The sequence below is a fragment of the Equus quagga genome, unplaced genomic scaffold (genome assembly GCF_021613505.1).
Source record: "Equus quagga isolate Etosha38 unplaced genomic scaffold, UCLA_HA_Equagga_1.0 203_RagTag, whole genome shotgun sequence".
Classification (NCBI taxonomy): Eukaryota; Metazoa; Chordata; class Mammalia; order Perissodactyla; family Equidae; genus Equus; species Equus quagga.
Genome location: NW_025798627.1, coordinates 2,031,111 through 2,057,962, shown reverse-complemented (window position 1 = coordinate 2,057,962; position 26,852 = coordinate 2,031,111). Strand labels below are relative to the sequence as shown.

The 26,852-nt window shown below is 36.4% G+C and overlaps 1 protein-coding gene across 2 annotated transcripts in view; it reads left to right on the top strand.

The window, feature by feature from the left end:
• LOC124233455 (inactive phospholipase C-like protein 1) overlaps positions 1-12,922 on the top strand; it is a 327,640-nt gene extending 314,718 nt beyond the window's left edge. For both annotated transcript variants that reach the window (XM_046650555.1, XM_046650554.1), the window contains one exon: positions 11,336-12,922. In XM_046650555.1, coding sequence (XP_046506511.1) covers positions 11,336-11,518 — 183 coding nt within the window. In that variant the 3' untranslated portion in view covers positions 11,519-12,922. The remainder of the gene's footprint in view (positions 1-11,335) is intronic.
• Positions 12,923-26,852: the final 13,930 nt, after the last annotated feature.

The window sequence follows — 26,852 nt, the reverse complement described above, 5'->3', positions numbered from 1 at the left end:
TTTATCTAGCTTTCTTGAGTCCTTTTCTTCATTTGTAAAGTTAAAAAAAAATTATAGCTGTTCTTCAAATGTCTCAAAAATTTGAAATAATTGCTAAGAACTCTTACTTTTTGCAGAACAAAATGATACCATCACTAAATGGTACTTTATTGAGTATTTTCCACTTTCAGTGTTTCTTTTAGGTATAAATTTCACGGAAACAAAATAAATTCTAAGTGGTTAAAATATAAGAAAAAATGGGATATCAAGCAATTTTGGTGCTGTGCTTTGGAGGCAGCATCCTTCCAGAACACTCTCCCATGCAACCTATATCTGTATCTGTAGGACTGTGGGAGGATTGAAGAGTCAAGGCAAGCTTCAAAAGATTCTTAGATTGTATTTGTACGGTAATTATACAATTGCTGATTGTAAGATGCCAAGAAAGAAATGAAGGTGCCTCTTCATCTTTCAAATCGTTGCTCAACCGTCACTTAAACAGGAAAGCCCAGCCTCATCCCCTGGACTACGTGTTCTCTCAGCATCACATTCCTTTCCTTTAAGCGCGTACCGCAACTTGTGATGAGACGTAACTTTATTTTTGTGGTTTTTCGATTTTTGCCTGTGTTTCTAACTCAGCTTAAGTTTTATGTGAGCAGGAAGGGTATCTGTGCTCGCCATGGTATCCCCAATGTCTAACGTGATGGTTCCTAATGGGCTCAGTACTGCCCCCTAGAGGGTGTTTTGGAAATTGTGGAGGTGACAGGGAAGATTCCCCTGGCGTTTGGTGGGAGGGGCCAGGAATGCTGGATGTCCTGCACTGTGCAGGACGGTGCAACATGAGAAAGAGTTATCCTGTGTGCTGCAAGACTTTCTTAGTCCTGCCCAACTAAACCCTCTAAAATACAAATCGCAGTGCTGCAGTAAATAATGTTAATATTTTTACAGGAAGTCATATGAAAGGCCCAGTACATGAGGAAAAGGCAGTTACTGAGAGGGAAGTCTGAATGAATAAAGATGTTGTTTCCAAACTATTGAGTAATTTATTCACTCCGGGCATTCTACTTGATTGTATAATTGCTGTGCAGTAATATTGGAACACACTGAAAGTGACATAATTGATTTTAATGTGGTACTTTATTTGTTATTATTGACAATTCATGGTAGGCATCCCAGAGTGTCCTGTGAAGTAGAAGCTGATATTATCAATCACAAGAAAAACGTCGTTTGAGGTACTTTTGAAGGTTTGGCACCTTTGGTGGGGTGTATGGATGTTATTTACTTCCTCACTTGTGGGGCTGACAGACCTTTTCTCTGTAGTGAGAGTCTGTACTTGTCTTTGGCATGTTATCCCTACCTTAATTAAGGTTATTCCCTTCCTTCTTCTATTATATGCAAATGAGTCTGGTCTGTTGCCATTATTTGCTTTCATACTAATGTCTATCTGGTATGTCTACACTGTCATTTCCCATATTTTATGTGTTTGTAGAATGGCATCTGATCTTATTTCTCTTTTAAACTTAAATGAATTCATATTAAGTAAGTGCAAGCATCTGCCTACTTCATTATGGTTTCTTGTGCCTGCAAGGGCATTTACATATTGCAATACATATTGTTCTAAATGACCATTCTCTTATTGCTCCTTATAGTATAGCTAAGATACTATATTTAGTTAGTTTTTCATAATGTATATAACTAGGTTGTATTATTTATGACTTTCACTTTAGGGTACAAAGTATTTATTTGAAAGGGGCTTGGTTTTGATAAGAGTTCAGAACTATAGGTCAAAGACAAAATCTGGTATATAGTAAATGTTTAATAAATATTTGCTTGATGGGTATATAGGTGAATAAAGCAAAATTAAAGGTCCTAGTCCTTATTGATGGCTAAAGGAGACCACCATTGTTCCTAAGTCAAAGGGTGGAGGTGGGAGTGTCTCAGTTCACACATATGTGGCTTAGAACAATGAACAATAGGGACAATGAATGGGAATTGGACACGTTAAATTCCACACTTCTTTCTAAGCTCTGCTCAACAAGGGCATCTCAATGCAGTAGGTTTTATTGATGAATGCAGATGATATCCATCTTTAACAGTATCTGTGGTCAGCACTGTGGCTATTAGATTATTATTAATTTTATTATAATGATATTAGTATTAGTTTTCAGCTTTATTGAGATATAATTGACATATAACATTGTGAAAGTTGTAGGTGTACAACGTGATGATTTGATGTATGTCTATTTTGTGAGATCATTACCACAATAAGGTTAATTAATGTGTCCAGCACTTCACATAGTTTAGTTTGTGGTGAGAACTTTTAAAATTTACTCTCTTAGCAAGTTTTAAGTATACAATACGGTACTGTTAACTGTAGTCACCATGCTGGACGTTAGATCCCCAGAACTTATTCATCTTGTAACTGGACGTTTGTACCCTATGACCACCTTCACCCATTTCCCCCAACACCCTGCCCCTGGCAACCATCAATCTTCTCTCTGTTTCTATGAGTTCTGTTTTTTAGATTCCACATCTAGTGATATCATACAGTATTTGTCTTTCTCTGTCTGACTTATTTCATTTGGTATAATGCCTTCAAAATTTCATCCATGTTGTTGAAAATGGCAGGATTACCTTCTTTCTCATATAAATTGAAGATGTTTTATATACAGTCATGCATCACAATGACCAGGATACATTCTGAGAAATACATCATTAGCCAATTTTGTTGTTGCGTAAACATCATAGAGTGTACTTACATAAACCTAGATGGCATAGCCTACTACACACCTAGGCTATGTGGTACTAAATCTTATAGGGACCACCATCATATATGCGGTCCATTGTTGACCGAAACATCGTTATGCAGTGCATGACAGTATAAAAAGATGTTATATGTTTGTGTGTGTATGTATATATATATGAAATGTGAGATATATAGATATAGATATCTGTACAGATAGATATAGATAGATACATATCTATATCTATCTCATATATATCTATATATCTATCTCATCTTCTTCATCCATTCATCCATTTGATGGACACTCAGAATCCTTTCATGTGTTGGCTATTGTGAATAATGCTGCAATGAACATGGGGGTGCAGATATCTCTTTGAGATCCCGATTTCATTTTGATATGTACCCAGAAGTGGAATTGCTGGATCATATGGTAGCTCTTTTTAAGTTTTTGAAGCAACTCTATGCTGTTTTCCGTAGTGGCTGCACCAATTTACATTCTCACCAATGGCACACAAGGCTTTCCTTTTCTCCACATCCTCACCAGCACTTGTTATTTCTTGTCTTTTTGATAATAGCCATCCTAACAGATGTGAGGTGATATCTCATTGTGATTTTTATTTGCATTTCGTTGATGATTAGTGATGTTGAGTACCTTTTCATGTATCTGTTGGCCGTTTGTAGGTCTTCTTTGGAAAAATGTCAATTTAGGTCTTTTGCCCATTTTTAGTCAAATTACTTGATTTTTTGCCATTTAATATATATTTTGAGTTATTTTATATGTCTATATATCTATATCTATAGAGAGAGTTCCTTATATGTTTCAGATGTTAACCACTTTCTCCCATTCCATAGGTTGCCTTTTCATCTTGTTGATTATTTCTTTTGCTGTGAAAAAGCTTTTTAGTTTGATGTAGTCCCACTTGTTTGTTTTTGCTTTTGTTGCTTGTGCTTTTGGTGTCATATCCAAAAGCTCATTGCCAAGATCAATGTCAAGGGGGTTTTACCATGTTTATTTGCTAAGAGTTTTATGATTTCAGGTCTTACATCTAAGCTATTAATCCATTTTGAGTTAATTTTTGTGAGTGGGTGCAATTTTATTCTTTTGCATGTGAATATCTAGTTTTCCCAGCCATTTATTGAAAAGACTATCTTTTCCCCATTGTGTATTCCTGGTTCTCTTGTCAAGTATTAGTTAGAGGTATATGCTTTGCTTTATTTCTGAGCTCTCATTTCTGTTCCATTGGTCTATGTGTCTGTTTTTATGCCAGTGCCATACTGTTTTGATTACTGTAACTTTCTAATATAGTTTGAAATCAGGAAGTGTGATGTCTCCAGCTTTGTTTTCTTTCTTGGGATTGCTTTGGCTATTTGGGGTCTGTTGTGGTTCCATAAGAATTTTAAGATTGTTTTTGTCTTTCTGTGAAAATTGCCATCAGAATTTTGATAGGAATTACATTGAATCTGTAGATGACTTTGGATAATATGGACATTTTAATAATATTAATTCTTCTGATCTGTGAACATGGGATATCTTTCTATTTGTGTCTCTTTCAATTTCTTTTATTAATATCTTGTAGTTTTCAGTGTATAAATCTTTCACCTCCTTGGTTAGATTTATTCCTAAGTATTTTATTGTTCTTGATGCTATTGTAAATGGGATTGTTTTCTTTATTTCTTTTTCTGATAGTTTGTTGTTAATGTGTAGAGACAAAACTGATTTTTGTGTGTTGATTTTATGTACTGCAACTTTACTGAATTAATTTGTTAGTTCTAACAGTTTTTTAGTGGAATCTTTAGGGTTTTCTATATATAAGATGAGGTTATCTATAGTCAGAGACAATTTTACTTCTTCCTTTCAGATTTGGATACATTTTATTTCTTTTTCTTGCCCAATTGCTCTGGCTAGGACTTCCAGTACTATGTTGAATAGGAATAGTGAGAGTGGGCACCCTTGTCTTGTTCCTGATCTTGGAGGAAAAGATTTCAACTTTTCACCATTGAGTATGATGTTACCTGTAGGCTTGTCTTATATGGCCTATATTATGTTGATGTCCGTTTCTTCTATATTCAACTTGTTGAAAGTTTTATCATGAAAGGATGTTGAATTTTGTCAAATGATTTTTTCTGCATCTATTGAGATGATCATATGATTTTTATCTTTCATTCTATTAATGTGATGTTAATTATATTATTATTAGTGAGTAGTACTTAAATAATGTTTTAAAAGACTTCATTTATATCAGTATTCTATATATACAAAGACACAAAAATGATCTCTCTATATTAAAATCTTTCTTTTTTGGTGAGGAAGATCAGCCCTGAGCTAATCTATTGCCAATCTTTCTCTTTATGCTTGAGGAAGATTGTCGCTGAGCTAACATCTGTGCCAATCTTCCTCTATTTTGTATGTGGGATGTTGCCAATGCATTGCTTGATGAGTAGTGTATAGGTACATGCCTAGGATATGAACCTGTGAATCCTGGGCTGCTGAAGCGGAGTGTGCAAATTTAACCACTATGCCACTGGACTGGCCCCTAAAATCTTTTTTTTAAAAAAACATGATTAATACAAAGATTTTCTGCTTAAGATGCAATTAGCTAATGTTTTGAAGTAAATAGGGTCCTTCATTCCTTCAAGTTAGTCAAGATTTCCTGATGAGAAAGATATTGTAACCGTGCAGGATGTTATTTGAGAAAGAAATGTGGAAAAAGAAGATCTTAGGGGCTGGCCCCATGACCGAGTGGTTGAGTTCACACGCTCTGCTTCAGCGGCCCGGGCTTTCACCAGTTCGGATCCCAGGTGCGGACATGGCACTGCTCATCAGTCCATGCTGAGGTGGCATCCCATATAGCACAACCAGAGGTACTCACAAGTAGAATATGCAACTATGTACTGGGGGGCTTCAGGGACAAGAAAAAAAAAAAGATTGGCGACAGTTGTTAGCTCAGGTGCCAATCTTTAAAAAAAGAAGATCTTATTTGTCAGGTCTTAAAACACATGCTTTCAAATTTAACTTTCAAATGTAATTTTCATTATGTTGAATTTTAACAGAGTATGACTTCAAATTTTTTATAGGTTTTTCTGTGGTTGTGCTTTAATAAGCACATGTCATTCTACTTTATTTTGCAATGTTGTGTTCTCTTTGGCACTAAATTATTCTTAAAACTTCTTTGAAATATCTTCTATACCTTGTAAATCATTCTTCCTTCAGAACTATATTAACACGTTTTAAAAAGACTTATTTATCTTATGTTTTCATAGTCTTCGGAAACATTTGATTAATTGGAGTTTATGACCAATACTGAAATGTATCAGCCACAAAACTAATTTTAAAAAACTGAACTTTATATAAAATTATAAAACCTAATGGCTCAGGTGAACATGTCCAATGTAATTCCCTTTCTGTTCCTATAAAAATAAAATAATTGAATTGCATGTAATAAATATTTGAAAAGGAGTGTTTGATGTGTTTTGAGTTCAGAGTTTCAGGAGAAGAGTAACATAAAAAGCTCCATTAAGCCAATATTCTTGGACCAGAACTACTCTACAATTATTCATCTGTATTTCTTGTGTGTTCCTAGAGTAAAAAATTGAACTTTTTAAGTAGTGAGTAGAATGCAGTTGAAATATTTGGTTGCCAAGGTGTTGAAAAATAATAAATCTGAGTGTTGATAACAAAATGTAATGGAAACTTCCATTTTTGTGCAGTTAAGGTATTTTCTACATACTCTCCTAACGACTACACCTTTGTGCCCTGTAACTCTTCTTAACATCTTGGATACATTCCCTACATGGCTAGGCCTTCATTCTGGAGAGTCAATATTCCAGAAACAGAACATCAAGGAAATACATCTGTCATGACATCAACACATTCTTGACCTGCTCTTTGAATTTCTCAAGTGAAAGACACTGTTAGTTGTTTCTACCTCTTCGGAGCAAAACATTTAACCTATTTAGATAATATAGAGATTCCCAAAAAACATGGTTTGTGAACCAGTGAGATGGCAGTAGTTCACAGCCCATCGCAGTATGGTCTTGTCCACCTGATGGTAGCTGGAATAAATGAAGAGCTGCTAATTCCTCTGTGCTGTCTGTGGCCAACTTTTACTACAGAATTATCCATGGGTGACTCTAGCTGTGGGTGTGGACTCTCACATGGAAAGAATATCAAGGGAATCAGTCTGACATTGAGTGTGTGCTGAAAAATACCCACATAAGTCTGCCTGGAGTCAGGGCTGCATTTGTTTATGTGTGTAGTTGTGTATATGAGAGTGTCTCTCCATTCCCAGAGTCTTAATTAACTGCTTCAAATATTTGTGGTGTGCTCTGAGACAACCCACGCATTTCCTTCATATGTGACAAGGACACAGCTTATGATGTCCTTCTGCTCTTTCACGCACTAATATCACAAGGGATAGTACAATTCATGGGAAAAATAGGTGTGAAGGAGCCCCAGATGTCTTCTGTAAGTTGCTCTGCTGGACTGTAGCCAACGCTATTTTCAAACAGTGGGGGGAACTGCATTTCTTAGAACAGGAATAACAAGAACGCTAAATGTCTTTCGATAGATAATAAAATATATTACTAACAGATAACTTACGTTTAGCGTTCCAGCCCCTTTTATGGTTATGATATAGAGAGGTAATATGTGCAAATTGGTTTACACTTAGTATATTGTGTTCAATAAGCGTTAGCTTCTGATAGTATTGTGTTGTGATAGTATTTTATTGTCAGTAATAAACTTAGTAGTAGTATAAAAATTGTGATGGTATTGTACAGCAGCCCCATGTACAATCTATACTGCATCAGATCTTTCTTGATTTCTACATAATATATTTTAAATGCCATTTAATGCAGTTGAAAGGATTTGGCTATGAATGTGTAATGTCTCTTTTTAAAAAAATTTTATTAATCGTCACTAATTTTCAGATTCAAAATCTCTGTAGTGATCTCCCTGTGGTTTTCCATGATTCCAAATGTTACTCTTTAACTGTGTTGGGATTTCTATGGACTCTTGCATTCGGAAGCCAAGTAACTGTGGAGGCTGAATTGGTGGCCGTTGCTCTTGAGACTTTTGCTAGTCCTCATCCCATCAGCATCAGTGTACCTGAGATACCCTCTCTTCTTCTTCCTTTTCTTTGGATTAAAGCAGTCCTTCTCATTTTTTTTCCTGGAGCGTGAAACTACAAATTCCCATGAGATCGCTGCTATATCGAAATGTTGGCAGCAGCTTGACTTTTCTTTCAAGTTGGATGTTCAATGATCAAATCATACATTAATTTTACTTTCCAGACCATAACAATCCCAGGTTTATTTTAGTATCCAAGAAACATTTCAATTTATATACCACCAAGTAAAATGAATTCTCCTGGGCTTTTCTCCTTTCTCTTTCTCTACCAAGACCTCTGTTTGAGGAGAATTTTCTAGCATATTCTCTAGAAACGCCCTGTTAACAATAATCCTTAAATGCATATTACACACCAGTACCTTTGAATGGCTTAGCTGAGCTGAATACCTAGTACATCTTGTGGGAAATGATGCACAGGACAGAGGAGTCTTTTTGGAGGAGATGTGGTATAAACTGGCTAGTGAGGAGGAGTTTGAGAGGGACAGTGACAGAGAAGAGAGATGGATGCTAGTTGGTCAGGGCAAATTGCTGCACATAAATGGGAAAAAGTCAGCATGAAAAAGGAATGCCATCCAGGATGGGGGTTGTTAATAAACTTCACTCTTTACAATTTTGCCTAAAATGCGTCTTTTCTGGTTCTGGTACCCTAATTGGGAGGACTCAAGGAGTTGATTCCTTAACCACAGAACAGAAAGATGACCTTTATTCCTCCTTCTTAAAAAAATAGAAAACAAAATTTTTACATAAATGTTTCCATAAATAGAATGTTTACATAGCATTACTAAATGCTTCATAACTTAGTCTTTCATTTTTTCTTCTTCTCTTAGTTAACAGTTTAAATTCTCTTTCTGTTCTTTTCTGCCTGTATTGCTCAGCCAAAACTTGTTGCCTCCTGGTTATCAGGAGATGGCGTGTTGTGTTTTTGTGCAGTGGCACAAACTGTTTTCTCCAATTGGCCATTGTTTTCTAGAGAGCCTGACTTATATTTACCAGAACTGGCACAGTCTGGCATTTAGGCCTGGATGCCACCTCTCCAAACTGATCAGATGACCTTCTGGCTGATTGAGGAGACGTGTTTTCTAGCGTGCTGCAGGAGAAGGGATGTGTGAGCATTATGCATCAGCAGCACCTAGCTTGATATTTTTCATGTTTCACTGTTTTTTTGCAATTAACGAAGATGCCAACTTTGCATTTGTTATGCTTTTTAAAATGCTTGATGAAAATTTCAAAACTAAAAGAAAAGGGAGCACTTAAAAGTAATACTCTGAAAATGAGTGTGGGTATAATCTCTTTATTAATACAGTTTGGTTTTTAAAGGAATCTTTCCATTTGTAAAACCAGTAGCAATATACGGTACATGTCTCTGTGAATCAGACTCTTGTAGATCCATTTTAAACAAGTTAGTAAAATTTATATTAAAATATGCACAATGCCAAGATATTTGCTATATCTTGTTTTTTTATAGGAGTAGAATTTGTTAACTGTTTTTCATATCATTTTATACTATAGTTTACTTATGATTATTTAAATCACAAACAACTTTTCAACATATTATCTTTAATCCTTAGGGAGGCAGAAGAATATTTTCATTTTTTCAGAAGAGAAAATGGTCCAGGGAGAAATTTTTGGAGCTAAAAACTGAACTAAGATCTTCTGACTTTTGTCCCCGCCCATGGGTTCTTGGCATCCCTGATCTTCCTGAGTCTCCAGATGCCATCTCTAAGTCCTGTCAGATGTGCCACCGGGCACTGGTTTTCCTTTTATCTGTGTGGTTTTCTTGGGTAACAGGAGCAGGAGGCTTTTCTGTGCTCTGTAGAGAGTGCACGATTTGCCTTGAAGAGACACCGTATCACGGAGTGGTTAAGACTATGGGCTCTGGAGCCGGCACTGGACTTCATTTAAGCCCCAGCTCTCCCACTTAGCAGCACTGTGACTCTGGCAAGGGGACTGCTCTGGGCCTCAGTGCTTTTCATCTGTATACTGAGAATAAGAAAGTGCCTGTCTCATAGGGATGTGGTGACAACTGAATGACTGAACATATGTAAAGTGCCAAGAAGAGTACCTGCACAGAGTGAGCACTTTCTATGTTGTACTGTTATTATCATTACTTAAGAATTGCAGTTTTCAAAGTGGATGTGACTTCATTTTTCAACGTCCAGAGGGAACGCATGTCTACACTGTCAAAACTAGTTCCCAAAATTCTGCTGGTGTAGTGAATATTTTTCCCTTAGAAAATCTATCTCTAGCTGACAGATTGTTTGTTCTCTAGTCTTTAGTCTTCGTCTAAATTATAAACATAGTATGTGGAATAGGCTGCTGAACAAGAGGGAGAAGACCTGGACTTTTGTCCCAGCTCAGTCATTAACCAGCTATGACCTTGGGTCAGTCATTTAACGTCATCGGGCTCAGCTTCTTTCCTCCTCGTGAGAAGGCTAGACTACAAGATTTCCAAGTTTACTTCTAAAACCCCATTCCATGACTTAGCCTTTCTCCGAGTCTCCACTGTGTAGAAGAACTTTCCAGCAAAGGAGGTTACACTGAACCTCCATGTCCTCCCCTATCATCCTTCACAGTTTCGGGGTCGTTCGGTCAGGCAGTGCCGTGAGAATGGAGAGGAGGGAGGGAAGGAACTGCTTCCTCTTTTGTCTGCACTAGCAAAACATGTTCTGGCTTCCCCACACTTGGTCCTTCATGCCCCCGGGCCAGCGTCAGCACATACACTCGATCATTATAACGATCAACTAAAATAAGAAATAAAAATAATGGGAAAAGCTGTTTCTTGGGCCCTAATGTAACTGACAGCTGGTGATTTCCTGTGATCCTTGTTTGCTTTTTGTTTTGATTGACATGCTGAGCCTCTGGAGCCTCTCTTTCTCCATCAGGCAGATGGGAACATTGTCCTCAGGATGATGGGAAAGACAGAAGGAATGTCGGCAATTAATAATTTATCAAAAGGCAGATTGCAAGGATAACCCAATAGGTAAAAAACGAGCTCATAAGGCATGTGATGTACTTTAAAGGAGATGTTTTGCTTTGTAAGCTCTTGGACACTGAGGGGCTGATGTAATTTTCAGTTTTTTAAGGAAGAGCTTCTTTGCTTGTTTTCTCTCAAGCCTAGGAATGCTGGACCTGGGTGGGACAGGGCTGCAGTAGTGTGTGAAGTCTCAGACCACAGTGATGGAAGGGCTGACTGTGCTTGGCACATTCGGAGCAGGGTCCCCCTGAGGCGGTTCCCTACTACAGGAATCTCAGGGGTCTGCTGGTAACCAGAGAGCCGATCAAGAAGTTTGAGGTCTTCGGCTTAAAGAGCAAAGACCGTCAATAATGCTAGGAAAGAACCTTGGGCTCAACCTTGGAAAAGCGAGCTTTCGAGTCTGGGTCTGTTTTCTCACTGAGTAACAGCACTGAAGCTGTGGAGTGATGTCTCTCAGGATATGTCTGGCCCATAACTCTCTTCTTTGGTGTATATTTCTGCCTGTTTGTAGGGCCAAGGAGATCTGTTGAAGAATGCCAAGAACGAAGCTATAGAAAACATGAAGCAGATCCAGCTGGCGTGCTTGTCTTGTGGACTTAGTAAAGCCCCCAGCAGCGGCACCGAGGCCAAGAGCAAGCGCAGCCTGGAAGCCATAGAGGAGAAGGAAAGTGGAGAGGAGAACGGGAAGCTGTGACCCCGGGCAGGTCACCCGTCCTTCCTGTCGTGGACTCTGGTTTTTCTTTCTTGTTTTCTTTCTTTAAGCTTTTTAAAAGTTCACAAAAAGATGCCCTCTGTGGGGTGTTGGACATAAACAGATATTTTCACAGTGTCAGTATTTTATCGTAGTTAATTTATCTAAGTTAAAATCTTTAGTAACAGTTTTAAATTCTGAGGTGTGTGTACACACCCATGTATGGATGTGGGTGGAAGTGTGTGTATGTATATGTGTGTGTGTGAGAGAGAGAGAGAGGGAGAGACAGAGAGAGAGAGAAAAAGAGAGAGAGGGAGAGAAAGAGAGAGAGAGAAAAAGAGAGAGAGGGAGAGAGACTGTTAAAATCTATTATGTGTTGCATTATTCATTAGTAAGTTATTACTTATCATTTGGGGACAAATTTGTTAATCGAAATCCTAAAGAGCACTTACTATAACCTGTTGCTGTGTTTAATTTTACTTCTCTACATTTGTCATTTAATTTAGAGATCTTAACATAGCTTCTTATTGAAGGAAGCCAAATTTACCAATGCATAGATGCTTTGATAGATTAAATGTAGATTAGGAAAAGTCCTAAAAATCACAGTAGAAACAAAAGTGAATGAAAGATAAACAAATGATCAGAATTTCTGAAAAGATCAGCAAAGTCATTTATTTCTTCAGTTAGTGAACTCTTTAAAGTATTTATTAAATAAAATCAATTTTTAGAAAGTTTTCTGTAGTTGTTTTCTAAACAGATATGATTTCAAAGGAAAAGCTGATCATAAGTGAATTTATTTACCCACCACTGTGGTACTCTGAAAGACTGAGAACTCTGTTGTAATTAGGGTTTTGGTGTGACAATAAGACTCAGTTATAAAATTTCAGGGTTGAGATTTGTGGGAAGGTCTCATTCTTCCAAACTGGGAGTCTAGCATTTGTTTTCTTTAACAGACATGGCAGCTCGGAGGTTTTGGCTTTGCTCAAATTTAATTTAGAGTACTAAATTTAAAACATTGTTCAAATAATACCATAGCACATTGAGCTGATAGAAGTTCTGTGGGTCGGATAACATCTTCATGATGGTTTAAGAACTAACTGATTACAAAGCATCTGTGATATGACTTTAACATGTGAAGAAAAACATACACACAAAAGAAGCAAATGATTCATTAGGGTACATTTATAATTGCATCCAGATCATTTTTACCCTAATTTCTTCATGAAGTGCTTGAGTGTAATATGTTTGTTACCTCCAACAGAACTAAATGTTCTATGATTATGAAAATATATTTATTTAAAACATTGCTTTTATTTTGAAAAGCTTCTTAATTAATTTGATTAACAAATACGTGAATTTGGGGGAACATAGGGAAGATAATTGTTGAAATTTTGCAAATATAAACATCTTATATATAGCTATCGTGTTAAGTTATTTCTGACTTCTTAACACTATTATGTTCATGTTGCACATTACTGAAAGAGTAAAGATATGAAACAACACTTTTATTGTTCTCTTTTATTGTGAATTAATTGAAAAATGAAAGATAAAGAAAATGGGTTATTATATCAAAGATATCTTAAAGAGTATGATATTTTTATGGACCAGATATGATGAAATTTCTCCTTTGGTTTAAAACTGGGCACTTGGGGAAGTACCTGAGCTCATTTTAAGGTAGGTTTCTGATGATACTGCAATAGCCTGAAAAAATATCTTGAGCTTCCATTATCCTTAACCTGCATGGTTGAAGGAATAGTGGAATGGAGGTTTCTAAGTCCCTTATGTTGAAAAAGAGGTGATATAGTCAGAAACAAAAGCTACCATACATCGGCCAGTTGGTTGGCTTCACCTGTGGACCTCTTTACTTCCCTGCATTCACTTGGTGAAATCATTGCCTTTTCTGGTGATAGAGAGAGATGGGAAGAGAAGATCAAGGCAAACTCTCAAAGAATATTTATTCATTTCTTTACTTGACGGTCAAATCCAATCCATGAAAGTGGCTTCCCTAGTTTATTCCATTTGTCCTGGAGCTCCACCCACACTAAGGACCTATCCGAATCTTCTTGAGAACATGATATGGATTCCACCCCATCTAAGGCTACTTCTGGCAAAGAGTTGCCAGCTGTTCTCTGCTCCGTTGCTTTGAGTATCATTGCTAGATAGGGAGTGAGGTGTGGGGCAGGAAGGAGCTTTAGATTGTGACAGTAGAGAAGTTGCAAGGGAAAAGGTCCTGATGATGGTCTTGCCTCTGGATGGAATAGCAAAAACACACAAAACTTTTTACGTTATTACAGTCTGTGAGTGTCTGTCTCCTTACCAGGCTTGAACTGAGGTAGAAAAAGCCCTCTTCTATGCACAGTTTATGGGTGAGAAAGCTCAAGGCCATTGGCATCGTATATGGAAGAATTGACTTTGAATTCTAGTCTGTCTGATTTTATGCGCAAGAGTATTTATTCAGTGATTTTGACTTTTAATTTAATTCTCAAAATTTTAAAGTAAACTATTAACTTTTTTCTTTATAACCACAAGTGAAAAGAAGTTTATTGCATTTTCTGATACTAAAATACTAATGATCAGTATAAAAATGCAGAAAGAGAGAAATGTTTAAAAAATAAAAATCACCTGCTATTAACATTTAGATTTATACACCTTCAGACACTGTTTAGAGTTTATACATACATGTAAATAAGCTTTCATTTTTAACAAAAATGAGGTCATGTTATACAAACTATTTTGTAACAGGCTTTTTACAACAATAAAAATGCTACATCATGGCTCTCTTTCTATGTCAATAAACATGTATGTACATTGGAGTGCTCAGCCTTTGAATTGCATCTAGTCCATAAATGACATATTTTATTTGGCCACTGAATCTTTAAAAAAAAATTTTAAACAATAAACAGCTTTTAAAAATCAGGAGATTTCACATAGAAAATATGATTTTCGACTTCTTTTAAAATGTTGGGTATTATGACAACACCAGACACCCCCTCTTCTTACTTGGCATCAATTAATTGGAGCTGCCGTCTCCAAAAGGGGCATGTGCTGTCCAGTTTGCCAAGAGCCTCTTCATTCCTTTATGTTACATCCTGCCCTTCTGGACGTCTTGGGTGATGATCCTTGATCCAACTCATTATTTATAATACTGGCAATGTCTTAGATGGATTATTATATTTAACCAATTCCCTATTGTTAGACTTTTCTCTCCTAATTTCTTGTTATATAAGCACTGCAGTGATGAAAATCCATTTTTGCAAAGTTTTACAACTCTTCCTTTAGGATAAACTTTTAGAAGTAGAATTATTGGGTGAAAAGATACATATATTTTTTAGGGATTTTGAGATACATTGCCAAATAGTCTCCAGAAAACTTGTCCACTTTAAATTCCCACCAGGAGTTTATGAGAGTGCTCAAATCTTGGCTAATACCAAATTTATTTTTTCTTATTGTCATCTTTGCCAATCTACTTGGTTAAAAAATCTTATTTCTCTTTATCTTTACTCTCTAGTGAGATTGAACATGTTAGTATGTTCACTGACTATAAAAAATCTCCTATAGATTCTCTATTTTTGTTTTCTGCTCACTTTTGGGTAAGGGTGGTAAATGTTTATCTTTTTATTATCTATTTTTAAGAGACATTTGCTTAATGAGAATCTTAACCCTGTATTTGTCATATGTATTGCTAATGTTTTTTGATGTACAGATCCCTAATTTAAGTTATAATTTTTTTCCTTTGTGGTTGGTGTTAAGACGTCTTTGCCTTTCTATGCTCGTGAAGATATTTTCTTATATTATCTGCTAGTAGCTTTCTTGGTTTTCACATTTAAATATGCAATCTCCCTAGAATTGATTTTTGTGTATAGTGTAAGATAGAGGTCCAATTTTATTTTTTCCCAACATGGATAATCAATTGACCCAGTCCATTTATTGTAAAGATAAATGTCCTTTGTCCATGCCTCTGTAGTGTCACATTTTCCTTGTGAAAAATGAAGCACCCATGTCTGTGTGTGTCTATTTCTGGAATCTATTTGGTTATGATGGTCTGCGTCTGTCCTGGCAACATTACTGCGCTGTCTTCATTGCTATAGCTTTATAATGTTTTGATATCAGAGAGTGTAGGCTTCCCACTTCTCTTCTTCAGCATTTTCTTGGTTATTTTTGGCTCTTTGAATTTCCATATAAATTGTAGAATCAGCTTGTCAATTTCTATCAGACACCTGCTGGAATTTTGATTGGTCTCACATTGAATGTATATATCATTTTGGGGAGTTCTGACATATTTACATTATTGAGTATTCTAACCCATTCACATGGTGTATTTCTCTATTTATTTAGGTCTTATTTAATTTCTCTTACTACACTTTTATAGATTTCTGTGTAAAGCCCTTGCACATCTTTCATTAGATTCATTCCTAGGTTTTTGATGGTTTTCATGCTATTAGAAATAGTAACATTTTAAAATTCAAATTTTCAAATGCTTATTTATGGGATATAGAAAGTACAATAGATTATTTTATGATGGCTATATATAATGTGAAATTGCTAAATTTACTTGTTAATTTTAATTATCTATATATTATTCTGGATTTTATAGGTATACAATCCTGTTATCTGCAAATAATGACAGTTTTTTTTCCTTTCTGATCCTTATACATTTTATTTATATGTCTTATTGATTTTTCTTGCTTTGTTGAACTGGTTAAAATTTCCAGTACAATATTCAATAGAAATGATGTTAATGAACATCCCTTCTCATTCCCAATCTCAGAGGAAAGCTTCCAATATTTCATCATTATTATGATGTTTACTCTGGGTTTTGGAGATTGTGCTGGGGAGTTTAAAAGTTTTTAAATGCAATTTCTGCCACTTATAAAGAGATAAAACTATAAAACTCAGAAGAAAATATAGGAGTAAATTTTGTGATCTTAGGTTAAGATCATGAATTTTAGATATGACACCAAAAACACAAGTGACAAAAGAAGAAATGAGATTGGACTTCATCAAAATGAAAAACTTTTGTACTTTAAAGGACACCATCAAGAAAGTGAAAAGACGATCTACAGAATGGGTTTGCAAATTATATATCTGATAAGGGACTGGCATCCAGAATATATAAAAAACTACTACAACATCGTAAAAAGAAACCCAATTTTAAAAATGGACAAAAGATCTGAATAAACATTTCTTCAAAGAAGATATACAAATGGGCAATAAGCATATGGAAAGATGCTCAATCTCGTTAATTGTAAGGAAAATTTAAATCAAAACCCCAATAAGGGTCTGTCCCAGTGGCATAGTGGTTAAGTTCACATACTCTGCTTCAGTGGCCACGGTTTGCCAATTTGCATCCCAGGCACAGACCTATACATGACTTATCAAGCCATGCTGTGGCGGTGTCCCACATACAAAATAAGGAAAGATGGGCACAGATGTTAGCTCAGGGCTAATCTTCCTCAAAAAAACAAACAAAAAAACCCCCAAACTCCCACAATGAGATACCATTTCACATCCACTAGGATAGCTATAATAAAAAAGACAGATAATAACAAGTGTTAATGAGGATGTGGAGAAATTGGAATTTTACATACAGCTGGTTGGAATGTAAAATGGTACAGCTGCTTTGGAAAACAGCCTGGCAGTTTATCAGAAGGTTAAACATAGTTACCATGTGACCAGTAATTCTACTCTTAGGTATACCCAAATGAAATAAAACATATGTCCACACAAAAACTTGTACACAAGGGTTCATAGCATAATTATTCATAATAGTGAAAAAGTGGAGACAATCCAAATGTCCATCAACTGGTGAAAGGATAAACAAAAACAGTATATCTATACAATGAATTATTCAACAGTAAAAAGAAAGGAAGTACTGATACATGCTACAACATGAATGAACCTGGAAAACATTATGCTAAGTGAAGGAAGCCAGGCACAAAGGCCACATACTGTATGATTCCATTTATATGAATTTCCTATAACAGGCAAATCTCTGGAGACAGAAAGTACACTAGTGGTTGCCAGGGGCTGGGAGGAAGTGGAATGGGGAGTGACTGCTAAGGGGTAAGAGGTTTCTTTTTGGTTTCTTTTTTGATGAAAACATTCTGGAATTAGATAGTGGTAATGGTCACCCAACTTTGTGAATGTACTAAAAAATATTGTGCAGTCTAAAAGGGTAAATTTTATGGTATATAAAGTATCAGTAAAAAAAGTTATAAAAAAAGAAATATAAAGAGAAAAGAGAATTTACATAATGAGCCAGTGAATAGTGAAATAACTCCAAGAAGTCTAATATATATGCAATTGGAGAGGGAGGGAGAGAAAAAATATTTGAAGAAGTAATGACTGAAAAAACCTCTTATTCTTTTATGAAAACTATAAACCCACAGATCCAAGAATCTTTAAAAAAATCTCAAGGACAAGAATCATGAGGGAAACAACTAAGGCACATCATAATCAAATCAAATTGTTCATAAGTAGTGATAATGAGAAAATCTTAAAAGTAGACAATGAAATATGACATGTATGTACAAAGAAAACAAGAAAGACAACAGATTTATTATTGTACACCATGCAAGTGAGATGACAATGGAGCAACTTTCTTTGAAGTACTGAAAGAGCAGCAAAAACTTAACCCTAGAATTTTACACCTAGAAAGTACCATCAAAAAATAAAGGTGGCATAAAGACTTTCAGAAGCTGAAAGACTTTATCACCAGCATGCCTGCACTGCAAGAAGTGTTAAAGGAAGATGTTGTGACTTTGTTAAATTATCATTGTTCTAAAGGAACGAGACAAGAGTGCCCACTCTTGCCACTCCTATGCAACATAATATTGGAAGTTTTGGCCAGAGCAATTAGGCAAGAAAAAGAAATAAAAGGAATCTAAATTGGAAAGGAAGAAGTGGAACTCTTGCTGTTTGCAGATGACGTGGTTCTGTAGATAGAAAACCCTGAAGAATCCATGAAAAAACTGTTAGAAATAATCAACAATTACAGCAAAGTTGTAGGGTACAAAATCAATTTTAAAAAATCACTTATGTTTCTATACACTAACAACAAACTAGCATAAAGAGAAATTAAGAATACAATCCCATTTACAATCGCAACAAAAAGAATAAAATATGTAGGGATAAACTTAACCAAATAGGTGAAACCCCTGTACACTGAAAACTATAAGACATTATTGAAAGAAATTGGAGAAGAAATAAAGAAATGGAAAGATAATCCATGCCCATGGATTGGAAGAATAAACATAGTTAAAATGTCCATACCACCTAAAACAATCTACATATTCAATGCAATCCCAATCAGAATCCCAATGACATTCTTCATAGAAATAGAACAAAGAATCCTAAAATTTATATGGAATAACAGAAGACCCTGAATAGTCAAAGCAATCCTGAGAAAAAAGAACAAAGCTGGAGGCGTCTCAATCCCTGACTTCAAAATATACCACAAAGCTATAGCAATCAGAACAGCATGGTACTGGCACAAAAACAGACACACAGATCAATGGAAGAGAATTGAAAGCCCAGAAATAAAATCACACATCTATGGAAAGTTAATCTTTGACAAAGGAGCCGAGAACATACAGTGGAGAAAGAAAAATCTCTTCAATTGATCGTGTTGGGAAAACTGGACAGCCACATGCAAAGGAATGGCAGTAGACCATTATCTTCACCAGACACAAAAATTAACTCAAAATGGATTAAAGACTTGAATGTAAGACCTGAAAATCATAGAAGAAAATATAGACTGTACACTATTTGACATTGGTCTTAGCAGCATCTTTTCAAATACCATGTCTACTCAGTCAAGGGAAACAAAAACAAGTTAACAAATGGGACTACATCAGACTAAAAGTCTGCTGCATGGCAAAGGAAACCATGAACAAAATGGAAAGACAACCCACCAACTGGAAGAAAATATTTGCAAATTATTTCTGACAAGGGGTTGATCTCCAAAATGTATGAAGAACTCATACAACTCAACGATGAAAAAACAAACAACCCAATCAAAAAGTGGACAGAGGATATGAGAAGAGATTTTTCCAAAGAAGATATACAGATGGGCAACAGATATATGAAACAGTGCTCAACATCACTAATTATTAGGGAAATGCAAATCAAAACTACAATAAGATGTCACCTTACAGTGGTCAGAATGGCTATGATTACCAAGACAAAAACTACAAATGTTGGAGAGGATGTGGAGAAAAGGGGACCCTCATACACTGCTGGTGGGAATGCAAACTGATGCAGCCACTATGGAAAACAGTATGGATATTTCTCAAAAAATTAAACGTAGAAATACCATACGATCCAGCTATCCCACTACTAGGTATTTATCCAAAGAACTTGAAATCAATGATCTAAAGAGATTTATGCACCCTTATGTTCATGGCAGCATTATCCACAATAGCCAGATGTGGAAGCAACTCAAGTGCCCTCTACAGTCCTAAGTGTTTATGCAGCTAATATCAGAACTTCAAAACACATGAGGCAAAAACTGATAGAGTTGCCAGGAGAAATATACAATTACACAATTAGAGTCGGAGTTTTCAATATACGTGGCTCAATAATTGATAGAACACATAGAAAACAATTACGGATATAGGAGATTTAAATAATATGATCAACTACCTTGACATAATTGAGAACACTCAGCTCAGCAGAATACACATTTTTTTTAAGTGTACGTGAACATTTACCAAGATAGGCTACCTTCTGGATCATAAAACAAGTCTCAATAAATTTAAAAGGATTAATGTTGTACAAAGTGTGTTGTTTGACTCCAAAGAAATTAAATTGGAAATCAACACTAGAAAGATCTTTGGAAAATCTCCAAATATTTGAAACCTAAAGAAAGTACTTCTAAATAACTCGTTAGTTAAATCAAAAAGAAATCAAAAAGAAAATCAGAAAGCATTTTGAACATAAATGACAAATCGTCAAAATTCATGGGATGACACTGAACCATACATAGGAGAAATTTATAGCAGTTAATACTACAGAAATGAAGAAAAGAAGAAAGTTCCGTATTAGAAAAGAAGTTCTCAAACCAAAAATCTCAGTTTCAGTCTTAAGACACTAGAAAAAAGAAGAGAAAATTAGATTCAAAGTAGGAAAAAGGAAATAAAGATCAGATCAGAAATGAATGAAGTAGAAAACAGAAAAACAATAGAGAAAAATCAATAAAACCGAAAGCTGGTTCTTTGGGAAGATCAAGAAAATTAGCAAACCTCTAGCCAAACAGATGAGGAAAAAAGAGAAGACATAAATTACCAGTATCAGGAATGAGTAAGGTGACGTCAATACAGATTTTAAGGATATTAAAAGAATAACAAGGGAATCTAAAAATTTTAGGCCTATAAATTCTACAACTTCTGTGAAATGCGTAAATTCCTTGAAAGACACAAATTGCCACACCTCAAAACAATTATAATGAGTAAAAGAAGTCAGACAAAAAGTACATACTTTATATTCAATAATAGACATTTTTGGAAATGCAAACTAATGAATACTGACAGATGAGTAGTTGTCTTGGGGACAGTGGAGTGGGGAGGGTGGGATTGCAAAGTGGCACAAGGATACCTTTGGGGATGATGTATATGTTCGTTATCTTGATTGTGGTGATGGTTTCACATGTTGTGCGTAGGTCAAAACAATCAAACTGTATACTTTCAATATGTGCAGCTTACTGTATGGAATTATACCTCAATGAAGCTCTTAAAAAGCACAGTAGTGTCTACATTACTAACAATTTTGAGATAGCTCTATTTATATTTATAAATAAACTTTCCCCTGCCTGTATATGGTTTCTTTTTTCCTTTGATGTTCAAGATGCTGCCTTTGTGTATGTTCAGATAGTTCAGTTTTATTTTTATTTGGGAAATATTGACTTTGTAGAGTTAGGGGTTTTTTTAGCTTGTAAAAGCTTTCGTTTTGCGTTTTTGTGTGTGTGTGGGAGGGGGTTAGAGACATATTTGCTTTTGTGTGTCTGCTCAAGTCTCTTCAGGAACAGCAATCAGTCATATCATCATCTTATTGATACCAAGCAATGGGCTCGCTCTGCTAGCTGCCGCCTGAGCCAGTCAATCACGACGGCTTAGGGATCAACAAAGGAGGTTTTAATTCGATTAGCTGGCATAATTGGGAAGACGGCAGACAAATGTCTCAAAAAGACTCATCTTCAAGGATTACAGAATCTTGAGGCAGCTATATAGGGAAAATGGGCAGTAAGGAAGGGGTTTCCTTCAGGTATGGTTGACTCCAGGGTCTTTTATTATTCCATTCTTCTGTCGGCTGTGATGCATAACTTGTAGGTGTGTTTCCTGCCTGTGGTCAGTCTGCTCCTGGAGAGAAACTCATAGAACAAAGTTTTTGTTTATCAAGCTATTGGGGAGTACATATGTAAGCAGAGGCCATAAATCAGGAGAGCATGTGAATTTTTTAGAGTACATCCAGAGCAGCGAGTCCAGAGCACAGAGGAGGGGCTGGGGCCATTTAGCTTAACAAGTTGGCCTCACTATGCTCACTTACAATTTCCTCTCCTTCATCTTTTCTGTAATCATGTTATTTTTATGCTCTTTTTATTGTATCCTGGGAGATTTTCTCGTGACTTTCCTTTACAACAAAAATTCCGTTTTATACATTGTCAATTTTGCTGTTTAATATTTGATCCTGTTTTTCACTTCAAAGTGTTTCTTCTTTCTATCATTCAGCTCTTTATTCAAATTGCTCCTTGCCTCTCAGACAGCTTTTTCCCCTTTTCTTCTATTTTCTGATCACAACTTAATAGTTAACATTTACTGTGTCTTCTATGTACCAAGAACTGTGCGCAATGCTCCGTGCATGATGTCATTTAGGTCTGAAAACGGTCTTAGAGATTGACATTGCTATAATTCCCATTTTAGAAGGGGGAAACTGAGGCTTCGAGTATGTTCAGCTATCTATTGCTGCATAACAAATCACTCTAAAACCTAGCAGTTGAGGAAATCAAGTCCGTTTATTTTGTTCACCTATCTGCCTCTGAGGTAGAGTTTAACCGGGGTACCCATCTCTGTTCCACTCAGTGTCAATTGGGATGATTTGAAGGCTAGGGGCTGGAATAATTTGAAGACTTGTTCCCACCTGTAGATGGTAGGTGATGCTGGCGGGCTGTTGGCTGAGACCTTAGCTGCAAGACCCACGGGCGAGCCAGGACGAAGCTGTATCACCTTTTATGACCAGCCTTGTAAGTCACACAGTGCCATTTCTACCACATTATATTCATTGACGTGGCTGCAAAGGCACGTGGAGTGTCAGGGAGGAGGGGTGCGGTAGACTTCCACTAGTGATGAGGTCTAAGGGTCTGAGGGAGCGTGTGGAACCGGAAACGCTGCCGTTACCATTTTTGGAAATTTTCATCTTCCACAGAGAAATTAAGTAATTTTCCCAAGGTCACATGATAATGATGGAGCAAGATTTCTCATTTCATAGAAATCAGGTCCTTGAATTTCACTGAGTGTAAAAGAGATGCTATCTCAAATTTTCTTACAAATTTATATGTATGATCTTCCATACCTCTTGGCATGTTCCTTTGTGTTATAGGGATTTTTATTATGATCTTTACTTTTACATTATGAAATATTTTTATAAATCCATACTGATTTTCTTTTCTGATTACTCTTATCCAAGCATTTTGTTTTCTTAAGAAATGGCACAGGGGTTGGACCGTGGCTGAGTGGTTAAGTTCACGTGCTCCGCTTCAGCAGCCCAGGATTTTGCCGGTTCAGATCCTGGGCACCGACATGGCGCTGCTCATCGAGCCATGCTGAGGTGGCGTCCCACATGCCACAACTAGAAGGACCTACAACTAAAAAATATATATATATACAACTATGTACCCAGGGGCTTTGGGGAGAACAAGGAAAAATAAAATCTTTAAAAAAAAAAGGCATTGAGTTTATTCTTGCTAGATTTCCTCACTTTTAGCTTCAATGTTGTTAAAACCCTTATGTAAAATTTAAGCGAAGAACTGAATCTTTGCTCTTAAGCTGCAGGGTCTCATGTTACCTATTAGTGATCAGATTATCTTGGGGTTAAGGCCTTGATACTGAGCAAGGACTCAAGTGTTCCAATTTCTAATAAAAAGACAACTTTGTGGTAATAAAAGGGAATGATTTTATGTGTTTTTATTCATTTTATTGCTAAATGCTGTAGTGTTTTGTTTTGCAACATTCTTACGTTTTGTGACAGGTTTTATAGTGCCCATTCGTCTGTTGGGGAAACCAAGGCAGATTCCTTTGTCCAGGGGGCCTACAAGTTATACTTACCAGCTCTCAGCTTGGTGACTTTTCATTTCTCCACAGCTATTTTAGCAGTGTCTTGTCAACAAGATAGAAGAAAGTGGACTAGCAGGTCATGGTCGATTGAAGCTTAAACTGAAGGAAGTTCCAAGGATGCAAAGGCAGGAATTTCTTCACATTTTCATCACAGTGAACATGTTACTGGCATCGTGGTGGCATTAGGACTTCTAGGTTCCCAATTGTTTATATTTCCCAAGGCCCTAATTGGAATGTATATTAGAATGTGTCGGAATATATATATATGTGAAAATAGATATGAATATGTATTTTATATAGCTATTTTGTTTGTTTGGAGATTGGTAGATTTGATGCTGCTGTACTAACTTTTTGTGTCTGCATTTGTCCATTTCCAAGTGTGCTGTATAAATATTGTCATCTCTCCTGTACAGTCTCTTTATGAAATATAATGCATAGATGTTTAGATTTGAGGATTGCTGAAGCAAACAAACATACTCACAGCCCCTGGCACATTGCTTAGTAGTCTGTTTTATCTGTCTTTTATTTATGTAACCACAGATTTCAGTATTTCTCAACAAGGAATTCACAATTACTTGATGGATCAAACAAACCACTGACATGGGAAAGTATAACAATAGCTTTTACAAGAATGTTGTACAGCGCTTCTTATCTCTAAAGAAAGCAACGAGGCACAGCTGAATGGAAAAGAATGCTATTCAAATAAAATCTCAAGGGCATTGTAACTGTTCAAAGATTAGAGGTTTTGCTCAGCAGCTAATATTAGTGTCCTATTTTTTGAAAGTTCTGTTTATCTGTTTTACTTAGAAGATGCAGCTGCTGCTAGTCAGCACATACTGTAGAAGTTACTTGACCTTGTAGGCTGGAGGGTCTGGATTTCAGACTTTCTGCACAGTGCCCTTCAGTGTACCCATACCCAGGACACCACGTGTTCTGATTTTCCCTCATGAAGTCCAATCCTGCCGGGCCTGTGGGGCCAGGAGAATAGAGGAATCCTAGCACTGAAACCATAGGGTCAAGTTTCAGTGCACAGTAACCATGAAGGCCTTTATTCCTTTTGGGAGAGCAACAGGAGGACACATGGGGGAAAGGTCTAGAATTATGATTAAAGGCTAACCTTCAAAACCTCTTCTCTTTTCGGGGCCGTCTTCCTTCTGTTTCCCCGCCACACACTGGATGTTTTCCTGTTTCTGTGATTTGTTCATTGATTCCTTCTTGGGCTCAAATTTTCAATTAGCCTTTCAAGCAAGAGAAACACCAATCTCTCTGGAAAATTTTTAAAAATCTCACCCGCAGGCCACCAGGCAAAGATAAATCAACTAACACTCTGAGTTTGCTCCTTGACCAAATCAAACCCGCTTTTACCGTTGTACCGTCTTCATTTGATTTGGACTCCTGTGTACCATTCGCACTGCTCACTCGTTACCTCTTCTGTTTGCTCAGAGAAGCTGTGTTGCCCATACAGCAGATGTTCCACAGCAGACTGTCCTCCACCGTGGAAACAAAGGGCTTTCGCACCAAAGCTGTATATTTTAGCAGTCACCAAATTAGGAGGGTTTTCTTTTCTTTTTTTTTTGGTTGAAATAACACAATGGATTTCTTTACTATCAATTAATTTCTCTGTGCCATCTGTTCAACTGAGTTGTGAGAAGGAATTCAACATGACAATTTGAGGAATATAATTCTGCTATTTTAAAAAATTGTAAGGAATATGTTTTTAAAATTGGTTTCTATATTTGTTCATTTGTTAATAGTGTCAGATTTTACCCCAATTTTTGTGTATAGAACATTTTGATACCTCTGAGATTTAAAATAAATTTATGAGTAAGAAAATAGTGTTCACTAATTCTATCCTTCTTGAACAGTTTCTAAATAATCATGAAAAATATATTCCACAGATAGATAAAGCTTTATGGATTATGAGCTCATTCTTCTGTCAGTGATGAATAGATTATGTTCTTTTCTCAAAGTATGTGCAAGGAATCATAAGATGGCAATACCTCTTTGTCTCAAATTACAAAATAATGCTTTATTCCCTTTTATAGTCACAAACATGTCTGCCATTGTGACTAGGAGAGGTTTAAAGTCAAATTATCATGTAATAGTCTTGATTTCTCAACCCCCCTGACCCCCTTACCACCTGTTTTTCCCTGTCTTTTTCCTTCCTACTAAATAGCATCACCATCTCCCCAGGAACTTCAGCAAAAATCCCGGAGGGCCATCTCCATTCTACTCCTTCTGTCACACTCCTATATAATCCATAACCAGTGCCGTTAGCCACTTCACACAAATAGATCTAGAATCTTCCTGCTCCCTTCCATCTCTAATTCTTTCACCTACATCCACTATTGTCTTGCCAGGATTATTGAAACAGCTTCCAAGTAGACCCTTTAGTCTATTTTTCTCCACAGTAGTCAGAATGAATGAAAAAACTATATGTATGCATATATCTGTATGTGTATATATGTTTATGTATGTGTGCATAGATCTCTCTCTCTCTCTATATATATATTATATATAGAGAGATATATATCTCTATATAGGTATATGATTTAGATATGTATTTATATAGAGATATATATGATATGTATCTATAGAGAGAGATATATATAACTGTATCACGTTTCTACTTAAAACCCTCCAATAGCTTCTGAGTGCACTTAAAACCCAAATTCCCAGCCAAGAGCCTCATGACCTGTAAGTCTGGACTCTTCCAACTCACTACCTGTTATGGACTTCATGTTCGTGTCTCCTCAAAATTTCTGTGTTGAAACTCTAACTAATGGGATAGTATTAGAGGTGGGCCTTTGGGAGGTAATTAGCTCTAGACGAGGTCATGAGGGTGGAACCACTGTGATGGAATTGGTGTCCTTATAAGAAGAGAGAAAGACCAGAGCTCGCTCTTTTCCATCATGTGAAGATACAAGAAGATGTCTACAAACCAGGAAGAGAGCCTTCACGAGAAACCGAATTGGCCAGCACCTTGGTCTTGGACTTGCCGGCCTCCAGAA